This window comes from Oncorhynchus tshawytscha, unplaced genomic scaffold (genome assembly GCF_018296145.1).
Source record: "Oncorhynchus tshawytscha isolate Ot180627B unplaced genomic scaffold, Otsh_v2.0 Un_contig_1741_pilon_pilon, whole genome shotgun sequence".
Lineage (NCBI taxonomy): Eukaryota > Metazoa > Chordata > Actinopteri > Salmoniformes > Salmonidae > Oncorhynchus > Oncorhynchus tshawytscha.
In genome coordinates this window covers 257,501-281,801 of record NW_024609808.1, presented here as the reverse complement: position 1 = coordinate 281,801, position 24,301 = coordinate 257,501, and the positions used below count along the sequence as shown (strand labels likewise).

General features: G+C 41.4%; 2 protein-coding genes across 6 annotated transcripts in view; both read right to left on the bottom strand.

Annotated features, from left to right (window-relative positions):
- Nucleotides 1-8,625, bottom strand: part of slc6a1l (solute carrier family 6 member 1, like) — a 50,440-nt gene extending 41,815 nt beyond the window's left edge. For all 3 annotated transcript variants that reach the window (XM_042318559.1, XM_042318560.1, XM_042318561.1), the window contains exon 1: nucleotides 8,155-8,625. The gene's annotated coding sequence lies outside the window, so the exon portion shown is untranslated. The remainder of the gene's footprint in view (nucleotides 1-8,154) is intronic.
- A 13,666-nt stretch (nucleotides 8,626-22,291) lies between these two features.
- Nucleotides 22,292-24,301, bottom strand: part of LOC112214990 (sodium- and chloride-dependent GABA transporter 2-like) — a 30,787-nt gene continuing 28,777 nt past the window's right edge. For 2 of the 3 annotated variants that reach the window (XM_042318557.1, XM_042318558.1), the window contains exons 15-16: nucleotides 23,358-23,507; nucleotides 22,292-23,137 (exon numbers count right to left, since the gene is read on the bottom strand). In XM_042318557.1, the coding sequence (XP_042174491.1) occupies nucleotides 22,970-23,137; nucleotides 23,358-23,507 (318 nt within the window). In that variant the 3' untranslated portion in view covers nucleotides 22,292-22,969. Of the gene's footprint in view, nucleotides 23,138-23,357; nucleotides 23,508-24,301 lie in introns of those variants that run through there. The other variant, XR_006082943.1, reaches the window with a different exon arrangement.

Here is a 24,301-nt window from a genome sequence, read left to right as displayed (position 1 = left end):
GCTTGTGACCAGCTGTGTCTGTATGTGTAATGCACTATGCTTGTGACATGCTGTGTGTCTGTCCTATTTAATGCTTGTGACCAGCTGTGTGTCTGTATGTGTAATGCACTATGTATTTAATGCTTGTGACATGCTGTGTGTCTGTATGTGTAATGCACTATGTATTTAATGCTTGTGACCAGCTGTGTGTCTGTATGTGTAATGCACTATGTATTTAATGTTTGTGACATGCTGTGTGTCTGTATGTGTAATGCACTATGTATTTAATGCTTGTGACGTGCTGTGTGTCTGTATGTGTAATGCACTATGTATTTAATGTTTGTGACGTGCTGTGTGTCTGTATGTGTAATGCACTGCTGTATGTTAAATGCACTATGTATTTAATGACATGCTGTGTGTCTGTATGTGTAATGCACTATGTATTTAATGCTTGTGACCAGCTGTGTGTCTGTATGTGTAATGCACTATGTATTTAATGCTTGTGACCAGCTGTGTCTGTATGTGTAATGCACTATGTATTTAATGCTTGTGACCAGCTGTGTCTGTATGTGTAATGCACTATGTATTTAATGCTTGTGACCAGCTGTGTCTGTATGTGTAATGCACTATGTATTTAATGCTTGTGACCAGCTGTGTGTCTGTATGTGTAATGCACTATGTATTTAATGCTGTGACCAGCTGTGTGTCTGTATTTAATGCACTATGTATTTAATGCTTGTGACCAGCTGTGTCTGTATGTGTAATGCACTATGTATTTAATGCTTGTGACCAGCTGTGTGTCTGTATGTGTAATGCACTATGTATTTAATGTTGTGACAGCTGTGTGTCTGTATGTGTAATGCACTATGTATTTAATGTTTGTGACATGCTGTGTGTCTGTATGTGTAATGCACTATGTATTTAATGTGTGTGTCTGTATGTGTAATGCACTATGTATTTAATGCTTGTGACCAGCTGTGTGTCTGTATGTGTAATGCACTATGTATTTAATGTGTCTTGTGAATGCACTATGCTTTAATGTGTGTCTGTATGTGTAATGCACTATGTATTTAATGCTTGTGACCAGCTGTGTGTCTGTATGTGTAATGCACTATGTATTTAATGCTTGTGACCAGCTGTGTCTGTATGTGTAATGCACTATGTATTTAATGCTTGTGACCAGCTGTGTGTCTGTATGTGTAATGCACTATGTATTTAATGCTTGTGACCAGCTGTGTCTGTATGTGTAATGCACTATGTATTTAATGCTTGTGACCAGCTGTGTCTGTATGTGTAATGCACTATGTATTTAATGCTTGTGACCAGCTGTGTGTCTGTATGTGTAATGCACTATGTATTTAATGCTTGTGACCAGCTGTGTGTCTGTATGTGTAATGCACTATGTATTTAATGCTTTCAAACCAGCTGTGCTTGTGACCAGCTGTGTGTCTGTATGTGTAATGCACTATGTATTTAATGCTTGTGACCAGCTGTGTGTCTGTATGTGTAATGCACTATGTATTTAATGTTTGTGACATGCTGTGTGTCTGTATGTGTAATGCACTATGTATTTAATGCTTGTGACGTGCTGTGTGTCTGTATGTGTAAAGCACTATGTATTTAATGCTTGTGACATGCTGTGTGTCTGTATGTGTAATGCACTATGTATTTAATGCTTGTGACGTGCTGTGTGTCTGTATGTGTAAAGCACTATGTATTTAATGCTTGTGACCAGCTGTGTGTCTGTATGTTTAATGCACTATGTATTTAATGCTTGTGACCAGCTGTGTCTGTATGTGTAATGCACTATGTATTTAATGCTTGTGACCAGCTGTGTCTGTATGTGTAATGCACTATGTATTTAATGCTTGTGACCAGCTGTGTCTGTATGTGTAATGCACTATGTATTTAATGCTGTGTGACCAGCTGTGTCTGTGTGTCTGTATGTGTAATGCACTATGTATTTAATGCTTGTGACCAGCTGTGTCTGTATGTGTAATGCACTATGTATTTAATGCTTGTGACCAGCTGTGTCTGTATGTGTAATGCACTATGTATTTAATGCTTGTGACCAGCTGTGTCTGTATGTGTAATGCACTATGTATTTAATGCTTGTGACCAGGCTGTGTGTCTGTATGTGTAATGCACTATGTATTTAATGCTTGTGACCAGCTGTGTCTGTATGTGTAATGCACTATGTATTTAATGCTTGTGACAGCTGTGTCTGTATGTGTAATGCACTATGTATTTAATGCTTGTGACCTGCTGTGTCTGTAGTGTAATGCACTGTATTTAATGTCTGCTGTGTGTCTGTATGTGTAATGCACTATGTATTTAATGCTTGTGACCAGCTGTGTCTGTATGTGTAATGCACTATGTATTTAATGCTTGTGACCAGCTGTGTGTCTGTATGTGTAATGCACTATGTATTTAATGCTTGTGACCAGCTGTGTGTCTGTATGTGTAATGCACTATGTATTTAATGCTTTGTGACATGCTGTGTGTCTGTATGTGTAATGCACTATGTATTTAATGCTTGTGACCAGCTGTGTCTGTATGTGTAATGCACTATGTATTTAATGCTTGTGACCAGCTGTGTCTGTATGTGTAATGCACTATGTATTTAATGCTTGTGACATGCTGTGTGTCTGTATGTGTAATGCAATGCACTATGTATTTAATGCTTGTGACCAGCTGTGTCTGTATGTGTAATGCACTATGTATTTAATGCTTGTGACCAGCTGTGTGTCTGTATGTGTAATGCACTATGTATTTAATGCTTGTGACCAGCTGCTGTGTGTCTGTATGTGTAATGCACTATGTATTTAATGCTTTGTGACCAGCTGTGTGTCTGTATGTGTAATGCACTATGTATTTAATGCTTGTGACCAGCTGTGTCTGTATGTGTAATGCACTATGTATTTAATGCTTGTGACCAGCTGCTGTGTGTCTGTATGTGTAATGCACTATGTATTTAATGCTTGTGACCAGCTGTGTCTGTATGTGTAATGCACTATGTATTTAATGTTTGTGACAAGCTGTGTGTCTGTATGTGTAATGCACTATGTATTTAATGCTTGTGACATATGTAAGTCTGTCTACAAAGATAGAAAAATATTTTCTTAGTGGATTTAATTGCTTACTACATCACATATGTGTAGATATGAGAACTACATGATTGCTGTCTCTCTTGCTCTGCTGTGTGTGCTTCTTGAAAGCTGTCACTCAAATGGCGATGGGTTGAACCTCATTGGCTAGAACTCAAATTGCTAGGAGGCTGGTACACGTGGGGGAATATGTCGGGTAAATGCTGCGGCACATCTTCCAGAAAAACAGTCGTTTTCCAACTAGGGATTTTATAAAACAGTAATTCATAGATTATGCATGTATGAACTACACATTGACATATCCAGCCCAAAGCAGGAGGTTTAAACAATACTTTAAACAACAAACAAGTTGCCAAAGTCCCGGAGCATGTTAAACTTCAGCAGGCTATAAGTTATGTTTGTTTGGCTCAAATGTAAATGTATTAAAATGAAAACTTTGGACCTACGGTTCTTATTGGAACTGTGCTTTAGTTTGGTAAAAGTGCATATTTATTTTCATGGCAATATCCTTGGAAAACGGCCTAAAGTATTTGTTTGTTTTTCCTTTTGCTTTATCTTCTTCATTCCCTTTCCCATATTGTACTTTCTATTCCCTATTCAAATGTAAAACTCTGCTTTCTATTCCCTATTCAAATGTAAAACTCTGCTTTCTATTCCCTATTCAAATGTAAAACTCTGCTTTCTATTCCCTATTCAAATGTAAAACTCTGCTTTCTATTCCCTATTCAAATGTAAAACTCTGCTTTCTATTCCCTATTCAAATGTAAAACTCTGCTTTCTATTCCCTATTCAAATGTAAAACTATTCAAATGTAAAACTCTTTGCTTTCTATTCCCTATTCAAATGTAAAACTCTTCAAATGTAAAACTTTTTCTATTCCCTATTCAAATGTAAAACTGTAAAACTATTCCCTATTCAAATGTAAAACTCTGCTTTCTATTCCCTATTCAAATGTAAAACTCTGCTTTCTATTCCCTATTCAAATGTAAAACTCTGCTTTCTATTCCCTATTCAAATGTAAAACTCTGCTTTCTATTCCCTATTCAAATGTAAAAATGTAAAACTCTGCTTTCTATTCCCTATTCAAATGTAAAACTCTGCTTTCTATTCCCTATTCAAATGTAAAACTCTGCTTTCTATTCCCTATTCAAATGTAAAACTCTGCTTTCTATTCCCAAATGTAAAACTTCAAAAATGTAAAACTCTGCTTTCTATTCCCTATTCAAATGTAAAACTCTGCTTTCTATTCCCTATTCAAATGTAAAACTCTGCTTTCTTTCTATTCCCTATTCAAATGTAAAACTATTCAAATGTAAAACTCTGCTTTCTATTCCCTATTCAAATGTAAAACTCTGCTTTCTATTCCCTATTCAAATGTAAAACTCTGCTTTCTTTCTTTCTATTCCCTATTCAAATGTAAAACTCTGCTTTCTATTCCCTATTCAAATGTAAAACTCTGCTTTCCCTATTCAAATGTAAAACTCTATTCCCTATTCAAATGTAAAACTCTGCTTTCTATTCCCTATTCAAATGTAAAACTCTGCTTTCTATTCCCTATTCAAATGTATTCCCTATTCAAATGTAAAACTCTGCTTTCTATTCCCTATTCAAATGTAAAACTCTGCTTTCTATTCCCTATTCAAATGTAAAACTCTTTGCTTTCTATTCCCTATTCAAATGTAAAACTCTGCTTTCTATTCCCTATTCAAATGTAAAACTCTGCTTTCTATTCCCTATTCAAATGTAAAACTCTGCTTTCTATTCCCTATTCAAATGTAAAACTCTGCTTTTCTATTCAAATGTAAAACCTATTCAAATGTAAAACTCTGCTTTCTATTCAAATTCTGCTTTCTATTCCCTATTCAAATGTAAACTCTTTACTTTCTATTCCCTATTCAAATGTAAAACTCTGCTTTCTATTCCCTATTCAAATGTAAAACTCTGCTTTCTATTCCCTATTCAAATGTAAAACTCTGCTTTCTATTCCCTATTCAAATGTAAAACTCTGCTTTCTATTCCCTATTCAAATGTAAAACTCTGCTTTCTATTCCCTATTCAAATGTAAAACTCTTTACTTTCTATTCCCTATTCAAATGTAAAACTCTGCTTTCTATTCCCTATTCAAATGTAAAACTCTGCTTTCTATTCCCTATTCAAATGTAAAACTCTGCTTTCTATTCCCTATTCAAATGTAAAACTCTGCTTTCTATTCCCTATTCAAATGTAAAACTTTCTATTCCCTATTCAAATGTAAAACTCTGCTTTCTATTCCCTATTCAAATGTAAAACTCTGCTTTCTATTCCCTATTCAAATGTAAAACTCTGCTTTCCCTATTCAAATGTAAAACTCTGCTTTCTATTCAAATCTGCTTTCTAAAAATGTAAAACTCTTTACTTTCTATTCCCTATTCAAATGTAAAACTCTGTTGCTTTCTATTCCCTATTCAAATGTAAAACTCTGCTTTCTATTCCCTATTCAAATGTAAAACTCTATTCCCTATTCAAATGTAAAACTCTTTTCTATTCTATTCCTCTGCTATTCAAATGTAAAACTCTGCTTTCTATTCCCTATTCAAATGTAAAACTCTGCTTTCTATTCCCTATTCAAATGTAAAACTCTGCTTTCTATTCCCTATTCAAATGTAAAACTCTGCTTTCTATTCCCTATTCAAATGTAAAACTCTGCTTTCTATTCCCTATTCAAATGTAAAACTCTGCTTTCTATTCCCTATTCAAATGTAAAACTCTGCTTTCTATTCCCTATTCAAATGTAAAACTCTGCTTTCTATTCCCTATTCAAATGTAAAACTTTGCTTTCTATTCCCTATTCAAATGTAAAACTCTGCTTTCTATTCCCTATTCAAATGTAAACTCTTTACTTTCTATTCCCTATTCAAATGTAAAACTCTGCTTTCTATTCCCTATTCAAATGTAAAACTCTGCTTTCTATTCCCTATTCAAATGTAAAACTCTGCTTTCTATTCCCTATTCAAATGTAAAACTCTGCTTTCTATTCTATTCAAATGTAAAACTCTGCTTTCTATTCCCTATTCAAATGTAAAACTCTGCTTTCTATTCCCTATTCAAATGTAAAACTCTCTGCTTTCTATTCCCTATTCAAATGTAAAACTCTGCTTTCTATTCCCTATTCAAATGTAAAACTCTTTTGCTTTCTATTCCCTATTCAAATGTAAAACTCTGCTTTCTATTCCCAAATGTATTCAAATGTAAAACTCTTTTTTCTATTCCCTATTCAAATGTAAAACTCTGCTTTCTATTCCCTATTCAAATGTAAAACTCTGCTTTCTATTCCCTATTCAAATGTAAAACTCTGCTTTCTATTCCCTATTCAAATGTAAAACTCTTTTCCTTTCTATTCCCTATTCAATTCAAATGTAAAACTCTGCTTTCTATTCCCTATTCAAATGTAAAACTCTGCTTTCTATTCCCTATTGTAAAACTCTGCTTTCTATTCCCTATTCAAATGTAAAACTCTTTGCTTTCTATTCCCTATTCAAATGTAAAACTCTGCTTTCTATTCCCTATTCAAATGTAAAACTCTGCTTTCTATTCCCTATTCAAATGTAAAACTCTGCTTTCTATTCCCTATTCAAATGTAAAACTCTTTGCTTTCTATTCCCTATTCAAATGTAAAACTCTTTGCTTTCTATTCCCTATTCAAATGTAAAACTCTGCTTTCTATTCCCTATTCAAATGTAAAACTCTTTGCTTTCTATTCCCTATTCAAATGTAAAACTCTTTTCTATTCCCTATTCAAATGTAAAACTTCCCTATTTCAAATGTAAAACTCTTTGCTTTCTATTCCCTATTCAAATGTTCCCTATTCAAATGTAAAACTCTTTGCTTTCTATTCCCTATTCAAATGTAAAACTCTTTGCTTTCTATTCCCTATTCAAATGTAAAACTCTTTGCTTTCTATTCCCTATTCAAATGTAAAACTCTGCTTTCTATTCCCTATTCAAATGTAAAACTCTTTGCTTTCTATTCCCTATTCAAATGTAAAACTCTTTGCTTTCTATTCCCTATTCAAATGTAAAACTCTTTGCTTTCTATTCCCTATTCAAATGTAAAACTCTTTGCTTTCTATTCCCTATTCAAATGTAAAACTCTCATGACCAATTTAGGCATATCTTGGAGTTTTTTCTCATGGGCAATTTGCCCTGTTGACCAAAACTTTTTTTTCAAATGACCATTTCAAAGATACTTATTTTGTGTAACCTTGCTACTAATCATTTAGAGAGAAGTACGGCTGCTATTGGCACAATGCTTTGTATTGAAGGATTCACCTGCAATTAAACTAGTGTTTTGTATGAATTGGAGACACCCAACAAAATCCCAGAAGAGCTGTGGAGAAGAATGGTTCTCCACATTGTGAAAGAAACAGATAAAAGAGAGGAGAAATGATGAAAACACCATTTGTTTGGAGCATATGATCTCATAGTCTCGTCATTTGTCATTTCAGTGTCCCATTACCAAAGTGATCTTCGGATACTGTCTGAAAACTCTATACGCCCATAAATTGTATTTTTGTCACAGCCAGAGCCAACTTTGGGGTATCATAAGTTAGGTTTTGGTATTGTATGTTTTATATTATACTACACTGTTACAAAAAAAGGTTATATCTAGAACCTAAAAGGGTTCTTTGGCTGTCGCCATAGGATAATCATTTGAAGACCCCTTATTGGTTACAGAACCCTTTTGGTTCCAACTAGAAATGTTGTGGGTTCCATGTAGAACCTTTCCCCAGAGGGTTCTACATGGAACCGAAATGGTTCTACCTGGAACCAAAAAGGGTTATCCTACGGGGAGAGCCAAAGAAAACCCTTTTGGAAACCTTTTTTCTAAGAGTGTATAGTACTCATCCTGGTATACAGTACATACTTTACTTTAAATACGTTACTAAGCATCTGTATCTGACGGTATTCAACCTTAACTAGTAGTTTTAGTATTTGATTAGGATCCCCATTAGCTGAAGCAGCAGCTACTTCCTGGAGTTAACTCAGAGCTCTGTGAGGAGAAGGAGGATGGAGAAGGATCTGCAGCATACCTGTATCTGAAGTCTTAATGTCCCTTGTCAGGTGATCCGGGTCCCTTCCTTATACCTTTACACCTGTAGCACGAGGCAAAATGAGTAAAACCATCCAATGGAGAAAGGATCCAGCTATCCCCTCTATGAAAAGCTTTCATCCACTGCCCCACCCAAGGGAACTGTCATCATGTCATCGCTGCTGGAAAGAAAGTTTTAAAGAATAGCTTCCCCCCTCTTTCTTCTTCACCCTCTCCCTTTTTCCTCTCTCTAGCTGGTGGTGTCTCTTCCTTCGGCTGGTGCTGAGTGGCGGATAATAAAGTTCGACCTGTTGTGTGATCGGATTATTATTCTGCCCGGTGAGGCCCCAGGCCATGAGGGAGAAGTCAATCGCCTGATTCCGGTAGGGTGTCGTGCATTGTGTGTTGCAGTGCGGGTGGGGGTGGAGAGTGTGTGTGTGTGTGTCGCAGTGCTAATGAGTGGGTGGTGGTGTCATAGTGTGTATTGCAGTGTGTGGGTATATGTGTGTTTCCCAGAGTGTGTGAATATGTATCTTTGAAAATGTGTGTTTGTGTTTGAGGGTCAGTCAGCTTTTGCCAGGGCCGTTACCATGGGATTTCCCTATAGAGGAGGTCCTAATCCGAGCAGTGAAAGACATTTGGAAGTTTGAAAAATGAAACAGCCACTGCTTACTGGCACTAGGCCTGGAATATGAAGAGCACAGAACATAATGTGAAATCATACGACTCTGAGGGTGATCCCTATAATATCTCCTTTCTCTTGAACTGTGCACTTGTTCACTACTTCCCACATACTGTATCTTCCCACAAAGCATTGGATAGGGATAGGTGAATTTCCATTCAAATCAGTGAAAGGAAGTGAGCAAGTGCACACTTTGGGAGGAAGGAGAGATAATTAGGACTTAACCTGAGTGGCAGAACTGATCTTTTACTGCGACCTTATATAATTCTACGTTGTCAATCATACCACAGTTATTTCTGCAGATATCACACAATTGAAAACTTTCAGATCTAACCCAAACCACAAATGTCTTCAAATGATACTATGTGGCCTCGAGAGAACAAGTCATTCCATTCATACCTTTAGAAAAAGCAGTCATCTAATGATGTTTCTTTGCAGACTATAGCTGGCTGCAGTATAGTGTGTATGACTAGGTGTGGAGTTGGGTGAAAACAACAGTCCCAGCAGCATATGTCTGCCATCTCAATGCTGGATCTGGGCCTGCGTCTCCAGGCAAATCCAGCTTCTGCTGAGACTGCAATGCTGCCAAATGGCACCCTCCCACTGGGCACACATTGGTTGAATCTATGTTGTATCCACATCATTTCAATTAAATTACACTGAACTGACGTGGAATAGATGTTGAATTGACTAGGGCTCAAAAGTAGTGCACTATAGATGGAATAGAGTGTCATTTGGAACATACTGTAGACCCACTCTGCTGCCAAATGGGTCATCGTAACCAGCGCTGGAGGCCCAGACCCTACTTACTCTCTCTCTTTCACTCACTGGGGGAATCCAAAGATTTAGATTATTGAGAAAAACAGAGAGGGAAAGTGAGAGAGAGAAGTGGAAAAAAATAGGGTAAGACGGACAGACAGACAGGTAGACTAATACAAGAGAATAAAGGATAAGATAGATAGAGAGAGAGAGAGAGAGAGAGTGTCACGCCTTGGTCGTAGTATATTATGTTTGTCTTCATTTATTTGGTCAGGCCAGGGTGTGACATGGGTTTTTGTGGTGCATTTTTGTCTTAGGGTTTTGTGGGGTGTCTAGCATAGTCTATGGCTGCCTGAGGCGGTTCTCAATCAGAGTCAGGTGATTCTCGTTGTCTCTGATTGGGAACCATATTTAGGTTGCCTGGGTTTCACTGTGTGTTTGTGGGTGATTGTTCCTGTCTCTGTGTTAGTTGTCACCAGATAGGCTGTATAGGTTTTCACGTTACGTTTGTTGTTTTGTATTTGTTCGTTTGTTCTTCTTCATTAAAGAACATGAGTAACCACCACGCTGCATTTTGGTCCGCTCCTCTTTCAACAGACGGACACTGAGAGAGAGAGAGAGAGAGAGAGAGAGAGAGAGAGAGAGAGAGAGAGAGAGAGAGAGAGAGAGAGAGAGAGAGAGAGAGGGGGAGAGAGAGAGAGAGAGAGAGAGAGAGAGAGGGCAGCTCTCATACAGTATAGAAACACCACAGACAGAGAAAGATGAGAGTATCTCCTGTCCTTCTTTATCTACTTCACACTCTTCCAGGAGGAAATGGAGAGACAGGGTGGAGGAGAGAGACTCACTGAGCAGAACTCTCTCTGCAGTGTGAGCTGAGTCTGTCTTCCAGATACATCGTGTGTTGTTCAGCAAGGCTTGTCCAGAACTCTCTCCATCCGTCTGAAAGTGACCACATGGACTGGTAGCAGTTATGAGTTTTTTACAGTTATATGTAGGGCCAGGATTTCTTCCTGACCACGTAACCTGGTGAACCTCAGGGAAAACTCCTGTTCCTGGTTATTATATCAATGGTGATATAGCGGGATATGGTGCTGCTTTGCAAGACAGGTGATGATACTGATGGTTTGATTACTGTCGTGGAAATTCAGTACTGAGGGAGATTTGGTATTTTCTTCAAACAATCATCTTTATTTAATATTGATTAATTATTGCAATAATGATGTTGGTTGACCCCCCCCACCCTTGAGTGTTGAGTGACCTAATCTTTACACAAATGCAGAGTACTATATATAGCTGACACTAACAATGCTCAGTCATGGTTGGTTCAACACCTCTCATGCAGACCAAGGAGCATCATAAGCCACTCTGGGTTCATCCTGTAGTTATCTGCATGTGGGTTATTGTCTTATCCCCACCCTGGCTTAGTTTCCCAGATGAAATTATGATTTAGAGACAATGGGGAATTGTTCTAAACTCCTCCTGTCTATCTCTATCTCGGTTTCACCCACCACATCTTGTCTATGTAATGCAGTCTTTAACTCATTTGTCAGCTCAAGCCGTCTCTAGTGACCATACGCCCAGATTTGCTGCAGGGAACTAGAGTGGAGACCATAAAAACACAGACACTAACAGGACAGAAATATCCTCCTATTTGTTAAGTATTAATATTAAACTATTAATATCAAACAAATCAGGTAAATGTGTAATTGTTCTATCACATTACCAAGTTGCCATTAGATCATAGGAATTAGCAATAGTAAAACAATTTTATCATCTATCTATCTAGCCAAGGAATGAGATTACTTTCACACAAGGACCTCAGAGACTCCACTATCTCTCCTGAACCATCTTCACTCCAATATCTTGTCCCTCATATCCAATTATACAAGCCAATTAGAGCTAATTGAACATTAATACCTGCCACAACAAAGCCTTGGCATTGACGACCAGCTCTGCAACCCATGTTTATCCACAGGCTTTTATTAAAAAAGGAGAGATTAAAATCATAATGGGAGCCTAATAATGCCCACAGTGAGCCTGCGTCCCAAATGTCAACCTGCTCCCTATGTAGACCACTGCTGTTGACCAGGGCACTTCAGAAGTAGTGGACTACAGTATATAGGGAATAGGATGTCATTTGAGATGCAGGTCCTGTCGATAGCAGATCAGGAGATGGGAGTCATCGGCTGGAGGTTTGTGAGAGTTTGTCATCTGTGTGGGAGTTGGGACTCTCTGGCTGATGGCTCGCAGAATTAGTGTTGTCAGAGCTGGTTTTCATCAATCTGCTTTTGGTGGCCCCTGTGATCAATGGAGGCTAATTATCCCGCTACTTTAGCAAGGCTAGAGAGTCGCTCCGAGAATAATGAATGAGAGAAAGAGATGGGGATGGGGGTACAGGGGAGAGAAGGGAGACAGAAAGAGAGAGAGAGGTTAGTTGAAGAAAAATATAACACCCTAACATCCAATTAAACAGCATGGTGCTTGGTGTTTGGTTGTACTTTTAATCCTCTCCGGGATCCATCCTCCGGGATCCTTGGGATGTCCCTACCCCATTGAAGTTTACATTTAAAATGGTTAAGGCAAGGGTTAAGGTTAGGGTTAGGTAAGCCTTTTGGTTATGGTTAGGTTTAGGGTAAGGGTAGGGTTTAAGGTTATGGTTAGGTTTTAGGGTAGGGACGTCCCAAGGATCCCTATTAACATTGGCCATCTTGAATGAGCGAGAAAGACAGAATAAAGAAAGGTAGAGAGTTAAACAAAATCATTACTTCAACGATCAAGTCAACTTTACCGAACTCCAGACAACCGCATGACGCTTGGTGTTTGGTTGTACATGTCTTGTTGTTCTCCTGACTGACATCTGTCATCTGAGTACAAAGCAGTGTTTACTGAGAGTGTATCTTGGTGCCATTCTGTTCTGATGTATTTCAGAGGTTGTCTTCTCATCAATAAGTTTATTGTGAAAGCCTGCGTCAGACATACTGTATGGTTGGCTCTTTGAGGACAGGACAGGAAACAAATACAAACTGTAAACGATCATAAGCTAAAACTAGACCAGGTGTAAGTCAGATGTGAACAATGATGTCTGCGAACAAACACATTTTGGCCCTGAAGTAAAATCCCCAACAAATAACATGTCTACAGACTTTTTGTGAAAAGCAATTGTAAACATTGCACAGTGAAGCTTTAGGGACAGCTTATTTTCCCTTTGTTTCTAACTTTGGCTTCAGAGCAGAAAACATTTAACGTTAAGGAGTCGTTTCACAACATTATCTAAGTACAAGACACAGGAGATATTGTTTCTCCCAATAGATCTACAGACCTCATATATTGATATCTACATCTCTCCATGTTGTGTTATAGCTAGATTCTTATTGTATTGTTATTGTTATAGAATATATATGTATTGTTATCATCCATATTTTACTATCTTCCCATCAGTGTTCAACTAACTTAGTCAAGGTGCTGTGACCTTGCACTGATCGGGGCCAATCAGAAATAGGCCTGGGTTGGGGTAGGTACCAAACTTGACTTGTCCAAAGAAATGCTAATTTACAGAGCAATACAGTGCAATATAGATCAATACAGTGCAATATAGTGCAATACAGATCAATACAGAGCAATACAGTTCAATATAGAACAATACAGATCAATACAGTTCAATACAGATCAATACAGAGCAATACAGTTCAATATAGTGCAATACAGATCAATACAGAGCAATACAGTTCAATATAGAGCAATACAGTTCAATATAGAGCAATACAGTTCAATACAGTTCAATACAGTTCAATACAGATCAATACAGAGCAATACAGTTCAATATAGAGCAATACAGAGCAATACAGTTCAATACAGTTCAATACAGATCAATACAGAGCAATACAGTTCAATATAGTGCAATACAGATCAATACAGAGCAATACAGTTCAATATAGTGCAATACAGATCAATATAGAGCAATACAGTTCAATATAGTGCAATACAGATCAATACAGAGCAATACAGTTCAATATAGTGCAATACAGATCAATATAGAGCAATACAGTTCAATAAAGATCAATACAGTTCAATACAGTTCAATACAGATCAATACAGAGCAATACAGTTCAATATAGTGCAATACAGATCAATACAGATCAATACAGAGAAAAAACTTGAGTCCTTTTTTTAATCTTGTAATTTCATCCGTAATAGCATTTATATTTTTATATAACAACCTCGCAACTAGGCAATCACTATGGCAACGGGTTAACAGGTCACTTCCAAAAGTGCATTAGCGAGACAAGTGTCACGACTCGGCGGTCTCGTCACCGGCCTACTAGCCGCCACCGATCCCTTTTTCCTTTTCTGTTCGTTTGGTCTTATTAGTTGCACCTATTCCTTATTGTGTTTCTTGATTCATGTCTATTTAAGCCTGTTAGGCCCGCCTAGGTTTGTGCGGGATTGTTATACTGTTAGTTTGGGTCCTGTGTATGGGCCGGGCCGGTCAGTTGATGCGCCTTGTGTTTTTGGCGTGACCGTTTTCTTCCGGTAATAAAATATACATTTATTCGAACCCTCTGCTCTCTGCGCCTGATTCCAAACCCACTGTTCTTAAAGGACTCTGACAACAAGTTTCCCACAAATGTACATCTATAAATACTGTTGCAGCAAAAGGGTGGGGGTTTGAACCATTGATGATTTCTGTGAACTGTATTACAACAAAATAAAACAAATGTATGTACAGCTTTTAGTCACTCGCTCATTTCTCATTTCTCTCTCCACATTAACATTCCAACAATAAAACTAAACCGTTACAAATACAGCTCTCCAGTTCTGTCTGTGACTTTGGAAAACAGAAAAAGTGTGAAAAGCAATGTCTTTGCAGCATCCTTGTGCCTTTGTGTTAATTCAGGTCACACTCTGCCCTGGCCAAGAATCAATGCCGTCCACACACACACACTCTGATTGGCATGCATAGATAAAAGGATAATATTGTGGAGGTTTCATCCGGTGAAGCAGGGGACACCGGGAGTATAAATCTCTCCACTGCTAATGGGCCTAGCAGTAGGGACACCTAAAGTACAGAGCGGGAGATAAAGGGGGAGAGATGGAGAGGAAGGGGGAGCGAGGGAGAGGAATGGGGAGCGAGGGAGAGGAAAGGGTAGGAAGGGGGAGAGGAAGGGATAGGAAGGGGGTGAGGAAAGGGTAGGAAGGGGGATAGAGGGAGGGGGATAGAGGGAGAGGAAAGGGGATAGAGGGAGATGAAGGGGGAGCGAGGAGAGGAATGGGGAGCGAGGGAGAGGAAAGGGGATAGAGGGAGATGAAGGGGGAGCGAGGGAGAGGAAAGGGATAGGAGGGAGAGGAAGGGGATAGAGGGAGATGAAGGGGGAGCGAGGGAGAGGAATGGGGAGCGAGGGAGAGGAAAGGGGATAGAGGGAGGAGGAAAGGGGATAGAGGGAGATGAAGGGGAGCGAGGGAGAGGAATGGGGAGCGAGGGAGAGGAAAGGGGATAGAGGGAGATGAAGGGGGAGCGAGGGAGAGGAATGGGGAGCGAGGGAGAGGAAAGGGTAGGAAGGGGGGGAGCGAGGGATAGGAAGGGGGATAGAGGGAGAGGAAGGTGATGAGAGGGAGAGGAATGGTGGAGAGAGGGAGCGGGAGGAAGAAAGAAAGACAACCTTTATTGGCGCAATTTAGGGAGAAACGAGAAAGAAAGGGGGAGAGAGTATGTAGAGGAGTTGAAATGAGAAAGAGAGAGAAAAATAGAGAGAGCGAAAGAGAGAGAGAGAGTCTGGAGAGGAGAAAAGGAGAACAAGTAAGAAGTTATGTCAAGATAGAGAGAACAGCCAACGATAGTTTAGAGGTTGGAGGGAGAGAGAGAGTTAAAGAGGGGAGCTGAGGACGAATAGAGGTCTCCCTTACAGTTTGTCTGATCTACGGCTCACGGGGATTTGGAGCAGTGCAACATAACATAATGTATCTCTCCTACAGGACCTTTCCACAGACTTCTCACTCACTCTCCACCTCTCAAAACCCTGAGGCATGTTCAATCTCCCTAGATAACCTCTTTTAATGCCTCGGAATATGCGGCTCAATAAAAAAGGTTCCCCAGTTTAACAGCCCCATCATATGGGAAATTCCAAATGGGAAATTGTGCTGATTGAACAGAGAATATGGCTGTGAATATGTTCGTTGATGACTGTGGGTCTGTGAGGAAAGGTTGTACTTTACTCTCTCTTCCGCAGTACTTTCATCAAAGCCTTTTCACACTCACTCTCTTTCGGATCTTTTCTTTGTCTACTATAAACTGTGGCATTTATTTTGTCACAGACGCTCTCGTTCAACGGCGTCAGGTCACTCAGAAATGTCCGGCAGCATATCCAAGTTTTTATTTCCTCCGCTTTCTGTGATGTGATTTCTTGCTGAGAGCAGCAAACAGTTGCCGGCTCCATTAAGCTTTGATGAAGATGTATAGGCGCCAAGCACTATCAGCTGACTGAAGGACCACGGAGTGAGGTGTGTGTGTGTGTATGTGTACATGGGGTATTGGCTAACTGAAGGACCACGGAGTGAAGTGTGTGTGTGTGTGTGTGTGTGTGTGTGTGTGTGTGTGTGTGTGTGTGTGTGTGTGTGTGTGTGTGTGTGTGTGTGTGTGTGTGTGTGTGTGTGTGTGTGCGTGAACATGGGGTATTGGCTAACTGAAGGACCACGGAGTGAAGTGTGTGTGTGTGTGTGTGTACATGGGGTATCGAAGGACCACTAACTGAAGGACCACGGAGTGAAGTGTGTGTGTGTGTGTGTGTGTGTGTGTGTGTGTGTGTGTGTGTGTGTGGGGTTTTGTGAAGGACCACGGAGTGAAGTGCGTGAACATGGGGTTTTGGCTAACTGAAGGACCACGGAGTGAAGTGTGTGTGTGTGTGTGTGCGTGCGTGTGCCTGTGTGTGTGTGTGTGTGTGTGTGTGTGTGTGTGTGTGTGTGTACATGGAGTATCGGCCGACTGAAGGATCGCAGAGTGATGTATGTACGTCCTTTGACAAGATGATGGGACACTTTCAGGCGCCACTGAACAGCGAATGAGTCTGCACTGTGTGGTGTTGTGAAGAAAAACGCACACCAGCACTAAAGGTGACCCTCACAGAAACCATGTTGTCCCGAGTGTAAAACTATATGGGACCTGAAATGTAGACAAGCCTGTTTATTGTTGTGGCCAGCAAGCAAATGGGTTTTCCTATTTTTTACATAGAGGATGAAATCTGGCATATGTGTTACTGAAGTTATGCAGAGGTTACACAGAGGTTTGGCAGTTGGTTGTCTGCCACAATGATACCGAGCTAGCTAACACCATTACTACTGTGGTCAGTGGCAGACAATTTCTACATTCTTTATCACTAGACCCAGTGACCCCAGCTGTAAGAGCATGTCATAGCAGCAATGTGTTGTTCACACTTGATATACAGTATGCAACGATTTATAACGGCTAAACATGCTGAAATGGGGTGATCTGCCCGTATACGTTCAATGTGCCAGACCAGGAAAAAAACATTCCACATGTATCCTATGCGTGCAGGTCACCCCATTATGGTTTCAATGAACCATTATAGATTGTTTCATAGCACAGTATATAAGTTGTGACCAACACATTACCACTATGACATGCTTGACTTTTATCTATTAATTATGGGGGTTTTGACTCAGCACTTTTGCATGGCTGCAGAGCATTTAATAGCCTAGCCTAGCCTACCGATCTGCTAGGCTGGAAAATGGCCTAGAGAGAGAGAGAAAGAGTGTGTGTGTGTGTGTGTGTGTGTGTGTGTGTGTGTGTGTGTGTGTGTGTGTGTGTGTGTGTGTGTGTGTGTGTGTGTGTGTGTGTGTGTGTGTGTGTGTGTGTTGTACTGTAGTGACTATAAACAGTGATGCTATTTATTCTCAGCAGTGTCCCTTGTGTAGCTTTATTTGAGCAGTGTCAGTCTCAGGAGCCTGGATGTCATTGTCAAAAATGACCTAATCAGCTCCAAATGATTATCCAGTCCTGTAAATAATGAGGTACAGAGAACATTATAATATGGCCACATCATGTATCTGTTGAGTATACAATAGCCAATATTGTCACACCCTGATCTTTCACCTGTCCTTGTGATTGTCTCCACCCCCCTCCAGGTATCACCCATCTTCCCTGTCCTCTGTTTGTCTGTTGCCAGTTCGTCTTGTGGTGTCAACCAGCGTGGTTTTTCCGTGCTCCTGCTTTTTCCAAGTCTCTGTTTTTCTAGTCTTCCCGGTTCTGACCTTTGCCTGCCCTGACATTTAGCCCGCCTGCCTGATCATTCAGCCTGCCTTGACATTTAGCCCGCCTGCCTGATCATTCAGCCTGCCCTGACATTTAGCCCGCCTGCCTGATCATTCAGCCTGCCCTGACATTTAGCCCGCCTGCCTGATCATTCAGCCTGCCCTGACATTTAGCCCGCCTGCCTGATCATTCAGCCTGCCCTGACCTCGAGCCTGCCTGATCATTCAGCCTGCCCTGACCTCGAGCCTGCCTGCCACTCTGTACCTCCTGGACTCTGATCTGGTTTATGATATTTTGCCTGTCCACAACCATTCTCTTGCCTGCCCCTTGTTTTATAATTAATATCTCAAACCATCTGCCTCCCGTGTCTGTATCTGGGCCTCACCCTGTATCATTATAGTTATAGTCATTATTAGTTATATGCTTTGCAGTTGTTTCAATTGATTCAAATATGATTCTGTGATTGTCTGTCATTCTCCTTGGGAAATATCCCTTACATAAAACTATAGGATGATGGAGTGTGAGGCTTGAACTGTTGCACAGCATGATAGTCAAATCTATTCCTCGTTTACAAATCAAATCCATGTTTATTTGTCACATGCTTCATAAACAACAGGTGTAGACTAACAGTGAAATGCTCATGGGTCCTTTTCCAACAATGCAGAATTAAAGATAAAGTTAGAGATAAAGATACTAAATTAACTAAAAAATAGGAATAGTGACAAGACAAATAAATACACAGTAAATAACAAGTAAAAATAACATGGCTATATACAGGCAGCATGAGTACTGAGTCGATGTGCAGGGGTACAAGGTAATTGAGGTAGCTATGTACATATAGGTAGGCTTAAAGTGACTAGGCAACAGGATAGATAATAGACAGTACCAGCAGCTTATGTGGTGAGTGTAAAAGTGTGTGTACATATGTAGTGTGTGTGTGTGTGTGTGTGTGTGTGTGAGTGGTCTGGGAGTCCAGTGTGTGTGCATAAAGGCAATGCAAAAAAGGGTAAATGCAGGTAGCCTGGGTAGCCATTTGATTATCTATTTAGCGGTCTTGTTTAGCAGTCTTATGGCTTGGGGGTAGAAGTTGTTCAGGGTCCTGTTGGTTCCAGACTTGGTGCACTGGTACCACTTGCTGTGCCATAACAGAAAGAACAGGATATGGCTTAGGTGGCTGGAGTCTTTGAAAATATGTAGGGCCTTTCTATGACACCGCCTGGTATAGGGGTCCTGGATGGCAGAGAGCTCACCTGGAAGTGTGGACCATGTTAAGTCCTTAGTGATGTGGACACAGAGGAACTTAAAGCTCTCGACCCGCTCCACTACAACCCTGTCGATATGGTTGGGGGCCTGCTCAGCCCTCCATTTCTGGATCAGCTCCTTTATCTTGCTGACGTTGAGGGAGAAGTTATTGTCCTGGCACCACACTTCCAGGTCTCTGACCTCCTCCTTATAGGCTGCCTCATCATTGTCGGTGATCAGTCCTATCACTGTTGTGTCGTCAGCAAACTTGAAGATGGTGTTGGAGTAGTGTGCGGTCACACAGTCGTGGGTAACAGGCAGTGTTGCGGATGTGTTGTTGCCTACCCTTACTGCCTTGAGGTGGCCCCTCCTCTCCCCCATTCTGTCTGGCCCCGCGGCCTTGTTAATGTTAACCTGTTGAAAGGTCTTACACACATCGGCTACAGAAAGCGAGATCACACAATCGTCCGGAACAGCTGGTGCTTTCGTGCATGGTTCAGTGTTGCATGCCGAGAAGCAAGCATAGAAGGCTTGTCTAGTAGGCTCACATCGCTGGGAAGCTCGTGGCAGGGTTTCCCTTTGTAATCTGTGATAGTTTGCAAGCCCTGCCAAATCCATTGAGCGCCAGAACCAGCAAGGTTTAGTGAATTATCGGAGGTTGTAGCGAGACCGGATTAGTGTCCCACTCCTTGAAAGCGGCAGCTCTAGCCTTTAGCTCAGTGCAGACGTTGCCTGTAATCCATGGCTTCTGGTTGGGGTATGTATGGTAACTATGGGGATGATGTTGTTGTTGCACTTATTAATGAAGCCGGTGACTGATGTGGTAAACTTCTCAATGTCATCGGATGAATCCCGGAACATATTCCAGTCTGTAGCTTTGCATTAGAGTCATTGGACAACTTGCTTGTAAGCAGGAGGATAAAGTTATGGTCTTATTCCCCAAAGGGAAGGTGATGGACGGCCTTGTATGTGTTTCTTTGTGTGGAGTAAAAGTGATTTAGAGTTTTGTCGCCTCTAGTTGCAGAGGTGATAAAAATGAGGTTAAAAAAAAATCAGTTTCCCTTCATTAAAATCCCCGGCCTTGGGAAACGTTGCCTCTGAATGAGCGTTTTCTTGTTTCTTGTCTATGTCCCTATACAGATTATTGTATGCGGTCTTAGTGCCACCATTGGTTTGAAAAATATGAAAAATATAGATGAAAACTCACTGTAAATAGGATGGTCTGCAGCTTATAAATGAGGTATTTTAACTCAGGCGAGTAAAAACATTAGAAATGGTGCACCAGCTGTTCTTAACAAAGAGACACACCCCTCCTTCCTTCGTCTTACCCGAGTCTGCCGTCTGGTCTTGACTATGAACAGAAAAACCAGTGAGATGTATATTCATGTCCTTGCTCAGCCATGACTCTGAGAAGCATAGGATATTACAGTTTTTCAGGTCCCGTTGATAGGATAGTCTGGAACGGAGATCATCCTGTACTACACTGTATCACACTGTCCAAAACACAATTTACACTCAACGTATTTCTCATTCAGTGAAGTCACAGCTATCAGAGAGCAATGTATTTTGGACTGCAGACTCCTCACTGTTAGTTTGGGTACATGTGGGAACCAGCCTCCTCACTGTTAGTTTGGGTACATGTGGGAACAAGCATCCTCATTGGTGATTTGCAGACAGCAGTATGGCACAATGTTAGGGATTCAGAACTGACTTAAAACGTGGATGTTGTTGGTGCAGGTGTAGCGGAGTTGGTTAGCTTCGTGCAGTTTAGTTAGGGTAATGTTCAGAACGCTAGCCTTTGGAGTGCCAATTGTGTTGTTGACACTAGATCAATTCCAGGGTTGGTTGTACCAGAATGGTCTATATTCCACAGGTTCCAAATTAGACACCAAAGTGATGTGATGGCCTAATGAGAAGATACTATATTTAGCATATGTTTTACTTCTAGTGTGTATGCATGGAAAGAAGTGGGGATAGAATGATCAGTCAATGTGGATGAGCAGATACTGTAATTAGTTGGATGGACCTCCTGGCCTCTTGTTCTCAGTTTCCCTGAGGCCCCTAGGGGCCCTTAACTGGAGCCAACCCATCCATCCAAAATGGTGGTTTGAATTTAAATAACTCCCCCACCCGTAATCCCCATCCTCTTATTGGCCTGCTGACTGGATCCTTCACACAAGCCTAGCATTCTCATTGGCCCCCAACAACCACTTCCTCATATTTAATTACCTGACGACAACAACAAAAAAATCTCTCCCAGATTCTAATTGGCTGACAGAGAGGTGTTGCCCCAAGGTTAGGTACCACAATTCCACAGTGCGGATGGTATTGAGAGGAGCCCAAGGACGTATAGATGAATTGCCAGTTAATTGAATGCCGCTTCAGATTACATGGATGGCAGCCTCGGATGAGCAGTGGCCTGATGACAGAGACACAGAACCAGGAAAGAGACGATAGGATCCCATTCCGGCATCGCCTCCCGTGCCCCCTGTGACATCACATATGTACCCACCAACAAATATACTGTAGGTTATCCAAGTTCATACAGTGTCAGACCTCAGTTCAAATATTACTTGAAATCTTTGAGTGTCCAGGCAGAGTGTCTGCCTGGAGTACCAGTTGGGCGGGGTTTAACAGGTTGGGACTATTCTATGGGTCCATTAAGCCAGGCAAACTCAATCAAGCACAGATCAATTATTTGAAATGATTTAGAGTAGTATTTGAACCCAGGTCTGTACATATGGGCAAGAGGGGAGGGCGAGGTATGGTATTGGTGAACAACATGTTGTTTTGTGTTGTAGGAGCAGGGGAAAGTCCTGTTGAGAATAGATTGATTTGTAATTGACAGTGGGAACAAGTTGAGCCTGGCCGCTTGCTGTTTCAGACCGAGATATCGACGGAAAGTAACAACATGGACACCATGTATACTGAAAATATGTTGAATAATACAACGGGTATCAGTCATTAGCATATTTGGGGTCTCCCGAGTGGCGCAGCGGTCTAAGGCACTGCATCTCAGTGCTAGAGGCGTCACTCCAGACACCCTGGTTTGAATCCAGGCTGTATCACAACCGGCTGTGATTGGGAGTCCCATAGGTCAGTGCACAATTGGCCAAGCGTCGTCTGGGTTTGGCCGGTGTAGGCCGTCATTGTCAATAGGAATTTTTGTTAAATAAAGGTTACAAGTAAACATACAGAAAACCTTTTAATTTATTATGAGGAGGTTGTTTATGGGGCAAGTACATAGAAACATACAAGGTTCCGTAACATATGAGGTATATGAAAGGGTTCTGGACTCAGTTATCAAAATGGTATAAAAAAATACAATCCAGGAGGAAAAGTAAACAAAAACAGATACAACAGAGAGAAAACTCCTCTGAATATTCAAGAGCAGGTGTAAACATGTGTAGCATGATGCATCTGAAATGTCAATCATTTGTTTTGTTGGTGTTGACTTTGCCCTGCTGTATCTGCCATTCAGTCTGGTCAGTTGAAGCCTGGGTTGTATTTCTTAGAGCATAGCGAAGCATTTCATAGAAAATGTGCTTCTTTTTTTTATTGAACAAGTTCAAGTTGTCCCTCCTTTTTTAGTCCTTTTTCTTCTGTTTGGTGGCAAATTTTTACATTTGAGTTATTTAGCAGACATTATTATCCAGAGCAACTTACAGGAACAATTAAGGTTAAGTGCGTTGCTCAAGGGCGCATCAGATTTTTTACCTTTTTGGCTAGGGGATTCGAACCAGCTAACCTTTCGGTTACTGGCACAACACTCTTAACCGCTAGGCTACCTGATGCCATAATGAATACAACCCATAGACCAACCAGGCAGTCCGGCACCCTGACAGTCGAGGTTCTATGATGTCATCAACACTAGACTCCACTGTTCTCCTCCATGGCCAGCTTCTCATCCCGATCCCCTGCGTTTCTGGGGGGTTTCTCTTGTCCCTCGATAATGACACGCTCACACACGGTGAGTCTGGGTTGGTGTGGCCGTGCCTGGCGCAGGTCACTGGAGGCAGTGGTCATCCCTTTAGGATTCTGGGAGGAAGGACATGGTCAAAACACTGAAGAAAAACCACAATACCCACATTCATGCACACACCCACAGACGCGCGCACACACACACACACAGATAATAAAATATATAGACATACACCTCCCCTCACCCACCCCTAAACCAAGACATCTATGAGTAGACACCCAGTAAGTGCCTGGTGGGTGATGATGGAGTGACGGTAGGTGAGGTATAGACACTCACCCTCCACAGACACAGCAGAATGTAGACAGGGATACACATCAGCGGGGTGAGGATGAGGAGAGAGGCCACTCGGGAGGCCCAGGGCCCAGGTGCGTACTCTAGATTTAGATTGGTTGATGAACTGGTCAGTGTGTCATACACCAGGGTGATCTGAGGAGAACCAGGAAGAGGTGGAGATGAAGGTTAGCCTTGGATACTGACGACTTAAACCTGATTCCCACTATAGGGCCAGCCCGAACTGTACTGTGCTGGCTGGGATATTTTATTTTCAAATTGTGCTTTCCAGGCCATTCCAGTACAGCTCGGCTTAGTTTGGCTCGGTATTTTGAAAAGGGTTTTAGAAAGATAGTGATCAACAACTGTCATTTGTGGATAGAAGGAATACATAGGTGTTTTAATGCAAAGTTAGAAGGAAGAGGGAGGGAGAGAGAGACCACGAGGGAGAGAGAGACCACCAGGGAGAGAGAGACCATGAGGGAGAGAGAGACCACCAGGGAGAGACAGACCACGAGGGAGAGAGAGACCACAAGGGAGAGAGAGACCACAAGGGAGAGACAGACAACTAGGGAGAGAGAGACCACGAGGGAGAGAGAGACCACCAGGGAGAGAGAGACCACAAGGGAGAGACAGACCACGAGTGAGAGAGAGACTACAAGGGAGAGACAGACCACAAGGGAGAGAGAGATCACGAGGGAGAGACTGACCACGAGGGAGAGAGAGACCACGAAGGAGAGACAGACAACTAGGGAGAGAGAGACCAAGAGGTAGAGAGAGACCACCAGGGAGAGAGAGACCACAAGGGAGAGACAGACCACGAGTGAGAGAGAGACCACAAGGGAGAGACAGACCACGAGGGAGAGAGAGACCACGAGGGAGAGACAGACCACGAGAAAGAGAGAGACCACGAGGGAGAGACAGACCACGAGGGAGAGAGAGACCATGAG